Below are 13,140 nucleotides of genomic sequence, written 5' to 3'. Positions count from 1 at the left end.
AGTAAATAAATATCGGTTCTGCATATCGGTTATCGGGCACATAAACATGCAAATAATTGGTATCGGTATCGGTTATAAAAAATCAATATCGGTCGATCACTATATCCACCTAGGCCTGTCGCGATAATTAAATAACCGTCTAATCGCGATTATCTAATCTAACCGCGATTATTGTGCTTTTTATATGGCACAAGGGGGAGTCATACACCAAAAGAAACAGAAGAGCACCAGTTTGATTTTCATGCACTGTATAGTCTATATCATCTGAAGCCATTACAAATCTTAATGTGAGGGACAGAATTATATTTACATTGTTAAATTTAAGTTTACAGAAATTGATCTTCCTTCTGCTGCAGCTGTCAGTTATTCTCCGCTCAGCATTCAAACAGCACGTCACGTTCAGTTATGACAGTCAGCACGGTAAAACTCTCTCCAAGATGATATATTCCCATTCTAATACTTTAAGTTTAAGGAAGGAAGGAATTATCACAAACAAAGATTATTAGAAGCCTTTCTTTTTCTCATGATTTCTATCTTCTATTCATGAATGTATTTTGTAAGAATACAAATAGTTAACAGAATAAACATGTTTGTATAATGTGCACCATTTTTTCATTTTTCAAGATATTGTTTTTGCTGCTAAATTATACAGTCAGCTAGTTTAATTTCATAGCTTTTTATTCAATATTCAAATGTAGTTTTTCACTGTAATGAGGAAGTGAGTATTTAGTGGATTGCGTTTAACAAAGGGTTTAAAAAAAGAGTGACCATTAGTTCCACAAACACAGTATTGATATTCTGTACTGGTGTAGAAAAAAAAAATAGCGCTGGTGTTGAATCGGTATTGGCCAATTCTTAGAATTTGGAATACTTTATGTAATCTTACACTGCAAAATAATAACTCAAAAAGATTAAAAGATAACATCATAATTATTTACTGAACCCTTAAATTAATCAATTATATAATGAAAGCCATAAAAACAGACAATTAATCATGATAATCGTCATAATCACCGAAGCCCTAAAACAGACAATTAATCGCAATAAACGTGACTGTAGAAAAAAAAAATAGCGCTGGTGTTGAATCGGTATTGGCCAATTCTTAGAATTTGGAATACTTTATGTAATCTTACACTGCAAAATAATAACTCAAAAAGATTAAAAGATAACATCATAATTATTTACTGAACCCTTAAATTAATCAATTATATAATGAAAGCCATAAAAACAGACAATTAATCATGATAATCGTCATAATCACCGAAGCCCTAAAACAGACAATTAATCGCAATAACCGTGACTATTTTTAGACAATTAATCGTCAGCCAAATTTCATAATCATGACAGCCCTAATCATAACAACCGTTTTAATGCATTATAATATTTATTTATTTGTGGTTATAGCTTTTAAGAGTATGATGATTTATAACACACAATGAACACAATGCATTCACTTAATTTACAATGGATTATATTTCCCATAGTTGTAATGTATTATAAGTCTCATATTGCCATTGTTAACTCGTTACTTTACTTAAAGCAGACAAAGACCACTTATAAATAACAACACTTGTAACCCGAAGGTTGTGGGTTCGAGTCTCAGGTCTGGCAGGGATTGTAAGTGGGGGAGTGAATGACCAGCTCTCTCTTCTACCTTCAATACCACGACTGAGGTGAGACCCTTGCGCAAGGCACCGAACCCCCAACTGCTCCCTGGGCGCCGCAGCAAAGATGGCTGCCCACTGCTCCGGGTGTGTGTTCACGGTGTGTGTGTGTTCACTACTGTGTGTGTGCACTTGGATGGGTTAAATGCAGAGCACAAATTCCGAGTATGGGTAACCATACTTAGCCACATGTCACTTCACTTTCATAAATAATCATACTCATAAAAGTTATAACCACACATAAGTAAGTTTTATAATGTATTATAATAGTTGTTATGATTATTTATGAGATAAAACAACATATAAGGTTTTTTATAATACATTATGCATTCATTATAATGCCTTAAGAATATCCTTATAATGTGTTATAAAAATGGGCTTCATAGAAAGTGTTACCAATATTTCATTTTCATTTTTTCTACATTTTCTTTTCATTTTTCTTTTTTGGGTGAACTATGTCTTTAAAAATTGTTTTTATTAATATGGATTTTTTTCAGATTTTTTATTAATGTGTAAATATGAAAAATAATAATCAATGAAATTATACTCTAAATGACAAACTAAAACTGCCAGTAGGTGGCAGTAAATGTCTTAATGCACATTTTGCATGTCTCCCTTATTTAACACACCTTTTTCAGATCATAGAGCTCCATGAACTGAACTGAGGCTGTTTACACTTGGCATTAACATGCGATCACCGTCATCCGATCAAGCAGATCGGATCATCAGTCAATCAGGACACAGCGCGTTTACACGTTGATAACCAGGATAACTGATCGGATCTCTCTTTCCCGCGCAATATTTAAATAAGTCTTACTTACACTTATAAGTCACCGGACATGACAAAATACTATAGAACCTATTATAATTAGTGATGCTCTCTACACTAGATGTGGCGCAGCGCGACAAATCCCCGACAGTAAACTGTTGCCTCGTTCTGTTCATGACGTACTGACACAAAGTTAAAATGATTTGCAACGGTCGCGTCCAGTGTAGACAGCCTCACACTGTTGCGGCGCAACAACTGCAGGTGCGTGATAATTCAGATGTGTGAATTCAGGTTCTGTTGTTGCTCTGTATCCTTCTGACAGTTCGGGAGAGTGGGGGCCCGCCGTTTTGCATGACGTCGACTTGCGAATTCAGACATGTTGGCTGGATTGCGTTTACATTACACTGAGATCCGATCACAATGCGTCCTCGACTACCTCTGGACCAGGACACGCTGATAGGATAACATTCTGATCAGAAGCGCTTTTACACTCGTCTTTTCAGTGTGTATGTGGACAACATACGGATATAGGTCGCATGTTAATGCCCAGTGTAATTGCAGCCTGAGAGTGTCAGATAAGGCTGGCCAAACACTTGAAGATTTTAAGGCCAATTTTATGCCCAATTTGCACCCCGAACGATCGGGGTCAAATTATCTAATGTGCGCGTTGAGAAGACTATAAGCCTAAAAATCGGTTGAAACTGTCTTCATGTCTGTGGTCTCCCATGGATTTGAAAATAGTCTAGCATGTCCCAGGTCTAAGGGAGACATTGAAAATGTGCAGAGTGGGGGTCCCCAGGACCAGGATTAAGAACCATTGTCATAATGAATAAGTCATTGAGTCAATAATTCATTCGTTCGTTCGTTCAAAATGCAGATTCGTTCAGAAATTGTGTTGCTTGGAGATGTAAAACAGTTCTGCTGTGGCTTTAATATTTGCGTTGGCAAAACTCCGCAAATACAGACAATATTGTGTCTAAAATATAACACAATTTTAAGTTCTTATTTATTGAACTGTTGTATAAAATCAACATCACATTTGCACTAATGCTATTAGGGACAATATATATATATATATATTACGCACTGAGATGTTGAGCTGCGCAGACTGATTGATGTTATGGTGTATGACATCTAAGTACTGCCAGAGCTATAGAAAAAGCACATGGCTCTGCATGCTTTCAAATCCCATTACTTTGATGTCATAAACTGATCGGACTGAGCAACGCTTCAAGTCGAACACACCTTATAAAATGTAAGAACGCATGTGGGGCAGGTGCGGGGCGTTAAAAATGTGAACACATTTTTTTCCGTAACTAATTCATTAGATTAACGTGTTAAATTGACAGTCATAGAATAAACATTTCAGAAGGCCTGTATGTATTGGCTATGCATGAATGACAGAAATGGAGCGTAGAATTAGTTCTGGCAGGTCATGTTAGTCAAGCTCGCAACAGCTGACACTCAGCTGATCCACGTCTACCTATAGGAATACGACGCCAATCATAATTCCCTTTATAAGGTCCTTTCAGTCATTATTCAGCAGCTATCGCTTTGCTCAGGAGCTAATCAGACGGTGAATTCCACCTCTATAGGAAGCGTTCAATAAGGAATTTTGCGACAAGGGTTCGTTTCCCACAGAGTATCTCACCAGATTTAAGTTTGTGAACTTGAAAGCGAACTCGCCACGTTGATTGATTGATAAGCCGATAGACTTACAATTGACCTGAGCGAGCAACTGCTTCTCACAATTGACAGACTCTTTGCCCGCAATTCATCGCTGAAGTTGTGCTAATGTGACTGCATCAACAACACTTTAACACGAGATCTGCTTTCCCCGCTGGAAGAAGCAAGATATGAAGAAGCGTTAAAGCATCCACGTAACAACTGGCCATTTCACCCTTTTTTCATCTCTGAATGTCTTCACGAAGCTAAGCTAAGTTTCTTATTTCATTCTCATTGCCTAATGCTATGTTGGCAAATATGCTATCGTCAAATATTGCTCATTGTTTAAGGCTAGTTGTTCAGTAACATGTTTGCTAGGCATGCTGTCGTATTTTGACACGCTGGTAACATTACCCAGTTAAACTTACCACAGCAAGCCTTGTTTTAAATCTGTTGGTTAAGGCTGTCTGATATGAAATAGGCTTGCTGCTTCAGGTTCATCTAGTATTGGGAATGCGGTTTCATTAACTTATCCGACTATTATTTCCAACACGCTGTGTTTTAGTCAGTGATATGCTGTTGCTTAAAGCTATCTAGTGTATCGGTAATGTGCTTGATATTTAACGCGCAGTATGTAGATTTTGCTACTAAGGTTATGAATGCAAACGTTTATCTGGATAAGGGCAACATGCCTGTTGCCTAAATTTCGAGTACCGACCTTATGCTGTACTGCATTAAAGGGGCATGCTGCTCTTCTCAGCTGCTTATTAAAGAAGAGCACCCCTTCGCTGCTTCTCTTCTTCTGTAAGGGCATGCTGCCCCAGTCTATGCTATTTCAAAAAGCATTTGCTTTAAAGCTATTGGGATTTTGCTTGCTTGATAAGGCTTATCTAGTGTCAGTATCATGTTTGTTGCTAGTCCTGCTTGTTGCTTTAAGCTATTGGTTGTTACTGCAAGTGCTGGTATCCAGGTAAACTTGCAACAGCAAGAAGCTAATGTTTAAGCTGTCGTTTAAGGCCATCTAATTGTTCTTGAAATATGCTTGCTGCTTATGGCGCATCTGATTATTGGGAATTCTATTTCTTTAGGTTTCTCTGACCACTGCAACATGCTGTGATTAAGCAAGCAACATGCTTGTTGCACAAAAGCTATCGAGTGTATTGGTAAGGAATTTTGTCTATACTTGCGCGGGTTATCAGATTGAGGACTTCACAATGAGCGCAAATGTCAATGGGAGGCAACAAACCTGTAAACTCACGAGTTGATTTGAGTTATATGTTGTTTTTATAGAGTTTTTAAATGGATGCTAAAGCTTTAGGCCAGGTAGAATCTGCGATCTCTGAACCAGTTCATTTGCTCGCTTCTACGGCTGCAGTACGCTGTGTTTGCTGCAAACTGGCAAACTAGGCTGCAATTCTAGTGGGTTTTCTGCATCTTTAATCTTTTTCAGGTACTGCATTAAAGGGGCTTGCTGCTTATAAAGAAGAACACCCCTTCGCTGCTACACTCCTCCGGTAAGGGCTTGCTGCTCTTCTTAGCTGCGTATAAAGAAGAGCATCCCTTCGCTGCTACACTCCTCCGGTAAGGGGCTTGCTGCTCTTCTTAGCTGCTTATAAAGAAGAGCACCCCTTCGCCGCAACTCTCCTTCCGTAAGGCATTTTCAGTTAGATTGCTGTCAGCATGTGGTTGGGGGGGCGTTCAGCATATGGTTAATCTCTGAACCAGTTCATTTGCTCACTTCTACGGCTGCAGTACGCTGTGTTTGCTGCAAACTGGCAAACTAGGCTGCAATTCTAGTAGGTTTTCTGCATCTTTAATCTTTTTCAGGTACTGCATTAAAGGGGCTTGCTGCTTATAAAGAAGAACACCCCTTCGCTGCTACACTCCTCCGGTAAGGGCTTGCTGCTCTTCTTAGCTGCGTATAAAGAAGAGCATAACCATACCCCCAACCTAAAATGTATGCTAATTGTAAGTTATCTTTGACGATAGTGGTCCTGACAGAAATACCTTTAGCTGACAGGGCATCACCGTGCTCACTCACCCTTGTCGTGGTGATGCCAGCCTCCGGTATAGTAATCGTGCAACACCTGAGGAGAGCTCCAGGTATCCAGGAGGTAGTCTACCTGATGCTGCTTCCTCCAGGTCAGACTCTGACAAAGGATCTCCCGTGCCTTATCTATGTTGAAGTCCCGTGCACGCAGGAACCGTAGAATATGCTCATCTTTTGGGATCTGAGAGGACAGGAGGATCAACAAGTAAGCTAGACAGGTGGGTTTCTAGACTGCCACTAACTAAATGTGACCAGATCGTAAAACTGATCATTGGTGAATTTTCGGAATACATGGTGCTATCCTTCAAAAAAATATACGCCCTTATTACATAAATTATGTGCAGTTTAGGAGAAAAGAAAAATTACTTTTTTTTATTACATAATACAAAACTAATGTATTAAATTGATGTCTCTAATAATTAGAGTAATAATTATTAGCTGGACCTAATATATCTATATATATGTAATTATGCATTAATACCAAGGTTAAACCATCTGGTTTATCATACATGCAGGCAGAGTTATCAGCCGATGCCAATAATCTCAATGTCCACATATCAGTGGATTAATCACACGTCAATAGATATTGATCCATCAGATTGAACATCAAAAAGGCTGAATATGTGTGCACATTTCACCTTGCCCTTGTGTGTCTCCTGTAACCAGTGGCGCAGGCGAATCAGACAGCTCTCCTGAAGGGGTGTGAGGTCACCCAGATACCGTTTGATGTAGTCTGCATCCAGTTTATCTAAACATAGATTGAATAAAATTTACATCTAGCAGACCTTAAGTAACTGTATGAAAAGTTAAACTGAACAAATGTTCCCAAACAAACTCTAAATTAATTATTTTTTTTTAACACTAAGTTTTAATAAAGTGAAGTATGCTTTATTTGTTGTATAGATGTATTTTGAGGCAAAGTACAAAAGGGAAGGTAAAATGAATAGAATGTTCTACAATATTACACTCTAAAAAATGACTCAGGGGACCCGTTACCACAGCTTAAATAAATGCATGGTTGCAAGTTAAAAATTCAAATGTAATAATTTAATTAAACCTTTTAAGTTGCAAACATAATTTAGTTGTTTAATTAACATAATAATGTTGATCATTACATTAACACCGTGTCTACACCGGACGCTAGAGTTGTCGTTTCGCGCCGTGCTGCAACAGCTAAAGTCTGTCTACACTGGACGCAACAAAGCGACTGTTGAAAATCATATGAAATTTGGGTCAGTACGTCATAAATAGAACGCAACAGCAGTTTACTGTCGGGAATTTGTTGTGCCGAACCGCATCCAGTGTAGACAGCATAATAGGTTTTATTGTTTTTTGTCCGGTGTAAACACGGTATAACTTAATATTATGCGTAATTTAAACTCAAATTTCTGCGTTAATTGAATTTCTTTAAAAGTTAAGTTGTAGTAACTCAATAATATTGTCTTGTTAACTTTGGAAATTGGGTTGTGGATTTTTAGTTTCCAGCACGCTTTGCACAAAATCATATGAAATTTGGGTCAGTACGTCATAAATAGAACGCAACAGCAGTTTACTGTCGGGAATTTGTTGTGCCGAACCGCATCCAGTGTAGACAGCATAATAGGTTTTATTGTTTTTTGTCCGGTGTAAACACGGTATAACTTAATATTATGCGTAATTTAAACTCAAATTTCTGCGTTAATTGAATTTCTTTAAAAATTAAGATGTAATAACTCAATAAAACGGTCTTGTTAACTTTGGAAATTGGTTAGTGCATTTCTAGTCCCCAGCATGCTTTGCATAGGACTGGATAAGGAGAGTAAATGTTGAAATTAAGTGTTATTTTATGTGTTTTTTTTTTTAGTGAAGGGAAAGACCTGTTAGTGTTTAATGCTGTTATGTTTGACATTTAAAAGAGTTTATTTTGAAGTTTTTGTGGTTACCATTGCTGAAGAGTAGACCACATGAAGGTAAACACTACATTGACTCTATTAGCAATGACTGCGCTACTGCCAGTGACAAGTAACATCTTACTTTTTAATTAAATATAACATGCTAAATAAGTTACATTTAGCATGTGCCATAGCTGTGAATTTGAACAGAAACAAAGATAATATAAATTGGTTCCAGGCTCACAAATCCATTAGTTGGAGCAACTTAATTTTTTTGAGTAACCAACTTAAAAATGTGTTTATGTTACAAATGATTAAGTTCTTCTAAATCAGTGTAGTTTGTTGGTTGAACATAATTTCATTAGAAGTTGTCATAACTCTAAAAAATTGATGCAAACTGTTTTTTTTTAGCTAACGCATTATTTTTTAGAGTGTAGAAAAGGTCAGAGTGGTAACAGTGTTGGTACTAACCATCTGGACTGGCTACAAGGGCGTCGTTCAGGCTGCCCGGAGGACTGCTGCCCTCTTTACACCCTTGAATCTCATTCACGCTCTCAGGAGGGGCTTCAATGGAGATTGTGGGAGTGATAGGCAATGCAGGAATAACAAGTGGCACCACTGGCTTTGTGGGTGATGGTGGACAAGGGCTCCACCGAGGTACACAAGTTAAACCTTCTTCTTCTAGCTCCCTCAGGTAGTATTCAATAATCTCCTTACCCTATAGAGAAATAAGAACACATCCCTCACATTTCACTTTTCACAACAGACTTTCTGTGAATTACAATGCACAAACCGTTTTCGCAATTCGGAGGAAAAAACACTGTTACGGATGTGACATCCCTCTGTTAAAGACGTGACAGTTCTGAAATTGGAATTTATCTATGGAAAATATTTAAAATCCTTTAAAAAAAATAAAAAATTAAAAGAGATCTCTACTGAGTATTTAAACTCTGACCTCTCAGTTAATCGACTTACAACTGAAATAGGGTATAATAATAAGATCGTGTATTGACGATAGTCAGAGATATCGCCTGCGGTTGATGCCTTTGACGATAGCAAGAGGATTATTATTATTAGGCTAGCAATACTATCTAATTAATATTAGGGCTTATTTGTTCCATCATATTTCTTTTTCTGCATTTTTACAGTGTTACAACTAATCACACACGATTCCATTGAGCTTATGAATGCAGCGGCCAATCAGAGACGTTCAGATGAGTCATCGCTGAAACACCGAAGTTTAGTTGATCAGTGTGCACACTCGCTGACTGAATTCTGCTCTCTCGCGAATTATAATGTTACAATGTTTCTATTAAACTGTTATGTTAAATACAAATTCAGTCATATTAAAAATATTTTGAGACCTGACATCCATATGCTACTCGACTAAAATTATATAATGTGTAGTTGATAGATTACACTAACATTAGGCTGCTTTTAGTCTTACCCTGCCTGGAGGCTGACGATAGGACAATAGATATGACTATGGAGCACATCACCCAACACTAAACTGAAACTGTAATGCAAATGGTTATGGATTGTGCGATTAAGTAGCATGCGTTCACACCATCTCTCATGCTGTTAATTGTAACCACTGTGACACTGTGCGATTAGCAGATTAACTGCATGTTTTAATCGACTAGAAAAATCTTTAGTCTGGGGCAGCCCTAAAAATTTTTTTTTAAGTTTTTAAATAACGTAGCAAACCAATATCACTCCAATTAATTGTTAATCTTTAGTTGTTGATTAACCCTCTAAGCGCCAATGTCGCAAAATTGCAACAAGACGTCATACTTAATAAAATAGACTGTAGTTCCTAATATGGTGTAATATCTCATTTGTATTCCCTACCACTAGATGGCAGACATGTAGTACTTCGATTCTAGACCAAAATTACGTCACGTTCCTATTCAAAGTGTTCGAGGAAATAGCAGAGCAATTGAGCTATCGTGTTATTGGTGCGGAAGCAGTTCAGTTCATAGCGTCAAGTAAATTGTGAGAGAAAATCGCCAAATGGCTAATAAAAAGTTGTACCGTGAGGATGTGTTGCAAATGTTATTTGCCAATTCTGACTCTGAAGGGGAATATTTGCCTTTTGGAAATGACAATCGGTCATCTAATAATCGCACTTCTCCCGGTACATCTTTGCAGCGCAATGGTACTGCCGTGCAAGGCGAGAGTGTTCACGAAGCACAAACAAGTAATCATTTCGACTCTTTGCCCAACGGGGATGGGGGTGGCAGGGGTGGACGTGGTCGTAGCGTCCATAGGAGAGCTGTTGCTAGAGGTAGAGGCAGCAGGGGTAGGAGAAATAGGGCTGGAAGTAGCACTAGCTCTTTGGATCCAGTCAGAGCGGCTCTGGATCCAGTGCCCCAAAGAGGTGGGAGTGGCCGTGGTACACGGTGCAGTCAGTGTGGGGTAGGTCTGTGCGCTGTGCCATGCAATGAGAGGTACCATACTCTCAAGAACTATAAACTGTGTCACCTAGATGTCACCTACATTCCACAAACTTTCGGTCATGCCCAACATTTTTCTAATTTACAGTAGATCTTTAAGCCCTTTCAAGCCACAAGCTTTTGAAATCTTGATGTCAAAACCCAGCATTTTTCAAAAAATCCCTGGTGCCTAAAGGGTTAAGATCATTTAAACGGGTGGCTGTCGTAAAAATTTGTTTCAATTACATTTATTCAAATATATATTCAATAATTAAGATACAAACAGGTTAAGCTGTTTTACTAACTTTTCCACGGCTGAAACACTGATACATTTTAGTAAGTTCTTCTGTGTCTTTCAATATACCTTCCGATGTTCATTCATGTTTATTTTGTGATATAACTAGTAGAAAAGAGGAAGAGATTATCTATTCACATGTGCTCCTCGCTGCTGCTTGAACTGTGGCGCGATGATCTGTCATGCCACATTAAAAAGCGTCAAAATTACATTTATTGTTTGAATTTCGTGATAAAATTGACATAAATTTTAAAGCTGAGACCTTGTTTCTTTTTGCAATTATTAGACAGGAGGTGTGCGCTATAGTTTATTTGTAGTTTTATTCACACTTCAGTTGAAAACGGCGTGGAATAAAATATTTTTTTCTTGGGATTTGATAACATTGTTAAAATGTAATTGTTGAAATTGGGAAATCGATATTTTTAGTCCAGCCCATTTTGAAAAATTTTAAGGGGATATCACTGCATTCTATAGGCTACATTACGCAGCCTTGCATCATTTTCGTCACCAATCAACCACATAGAAGTGTTCAGCTTGAAACGGTGCTGCATAGACCGATCAGTGTACGTCGTCTAAATAACATGAAAGCTATAAAGAGCAGGTGGCTCTGCATGCTTTCAAATTGCTCTCACGTTACTTTGATGTCATACACTGGTCGGTCTGCGCAGCACTGCTTCAAGTCGAACATCTTATAAAATGTAAGATAATGCTTGTGGGGCGGGGGTGTACGTTAATTGTGTAAAAAATTAACAAATTATTTTTTTCCATAACTATTCAATTATATTAGCTAGTTAAATCAACAGTCGTTCCGAATAGAAGACAGTGGATTTCTTTGTTTTTTTTTCTTGGAAAAAAAATGGGGTTGTCTTATATTCAGGGTCTACACTTTTAGGGCCTGTTTACACTTGATCACTTCATGCATTTTCTCTGATTGGATAGCTATCCGATAGTGAAAAGACCTTGTATAAATGCCCTCTTAAATGCTTTCGAGGTGGATTTAAATCTGATCACTCAAACCACTTCAGGAGGTGGCCTGGGACACATTGCAGAGGAACCGGACAAGTGTAAATGCATCTGGTTGTTGAAACAACATATGTAAATTTTTTCTCCTCCCAAAATGTACAAAAAATAAACGTGTGAGAGCGTGTTATAGGCTATATGACATGTTATATAGTTAGATATAGCAGCGCTAATGCAACAAAAGAAAATGAGGAGCAAACACTCAACATTTTCATTAAAAGTAGTGACACTAAATAATGTTAGGAGTGCTGATGCTGCGCTCTCTCCTATTGCAGTCTTTGCTTTTGAAATTGGCTGATAATGAATAAAATGCAGCGCATATGTTGCTTTCATTGATATGAACTCAGTTAAAATTGCACATAGAGCGGGAATTGAAGATAGGATTTATATCCGTTTTGCAGAGACACATTTATGTGACCAAGTGTGAATGGAACCATTTTAACAAATTAGATGGATATCCGATCACCAAAAACACATTAAGTGACCAGGTGTAAACAAGCCCTTACATGTCAATTAATCACTTGCAACAATAGGTGCCGCCAAATACGTGTAAAACAAGTGTGCCCCCGAGGACTGAAGTGACTACCGTCATATCATCAGTGCCCAGTGTTTCTCAACTGGTGGGTCGTGGAGTGTGCAGTCAAAGAAACATGTTGTCGGCTATATGTCAGTGTCATATTTAAATTCTCTCTCACCTCAGAAAAACAAACCTTCTTGTCCTCTCAGCCATTATACTGTGCTCATTGCACACACTCTACAACATCATAGTTATGTTGGTAAATTATGAAATTACCAAAGAATTACCAATAAATTATGTAACTGGTACTAGCTGGGAAGGATTTGCACAAAAGGTATGATGTCCATTCTATTAACCAGGAGCAGTTTCCATACGTTTCCATTTACCATTCATGCTAGTACTGTGTATTCATTCACCATGATAACGGTTGTTTCCATACCCCCAAAATGCAATTTTATTTTCACTTTGTATATTTTTGAATGACTGTGGTGGCTCATACCAACTTACTAACTGTATTAACAAAAACAAATTTGGGACTGCTATGTCAACCATTTTTTTTTTAAGTAAATTTGCTTGATTTTTGTTTGATCCGAAAACCAGTAAGTATCTGGTGTGACCATCATTTGCCTCACGCAGTGCAACACATCTCCTTCGCATAGAGTTGATCAGGTTGTTGATTGTGGCCTGTGGAATGTTAGTCCACTCCTCTTCAATGGCTGTGCGAAGTTGCTGGATATTGGCAGGAACTGGTACACGCTGTCGTATTTTCCGATCCAGAGCATCCCAAACATGCTCAATGGGTGACCTGTCCGGTGAGTATGCTGGCCATGCAAGAACTGGGATGTTTTCAGCTT

At 38.1% G+C, this 13,140-nt stretch overlaps 1 protein-coding gene across 1 annotated transcript in view; it reads right to left on the bottom strand.

Moving 5' to 3' along the window:
- Positions 1-13,140, bottom strand: part of LOC107667603 (SEC14-like protein 1) — a 90,539-nt gene that overhangs the window by 12,848 nt on the left and 64,551 nt on the right. The window contains exons 7-9 of the mRNA XM_016459314.1: positions 8,491-8,737; positions 6,787-6,896; positions 6,140-6,329 (exon numbers count right to left, since the gene is read on the bottom strand). Coding sequence (XP_016314800.1) covers positions 6,140-6,329; positions 6,787-6,896; positions 8,491-8,737 — 547 coding nt within the window. The remainder of the gene's footprint in view (positions 1-6,139; positions 6,330-6,786; positions 6,897-8,490; positions 8,738-13,140) is intronic.

The sequence above is a fragment of the Sinocyclocheilus anshuiensis genome, unplaced genomic scaffold, assembly GCF_001515605.1.
Source record: "Sinocyclocheilus anshuiensis isolate Anshui unplaced genomic scaffold, SAMN03320099.WGS_v1.1 scaffold2173, whole genome shotgun sequence".
Taxonomy (NCBI): domain Eukaryota; kingdom Metazoa; phylum Chordata; class Actinopteri; order Cypriniformes; family Cyprinidae; genus Sinocyclocheilus; species Sinocyclocheilus anshuiensis.
The sequence above is the reverse complement of the archived record's forward strand: the minus strand, read 5'-3'. Positions and strand labels throughout refer to the sequence as shown.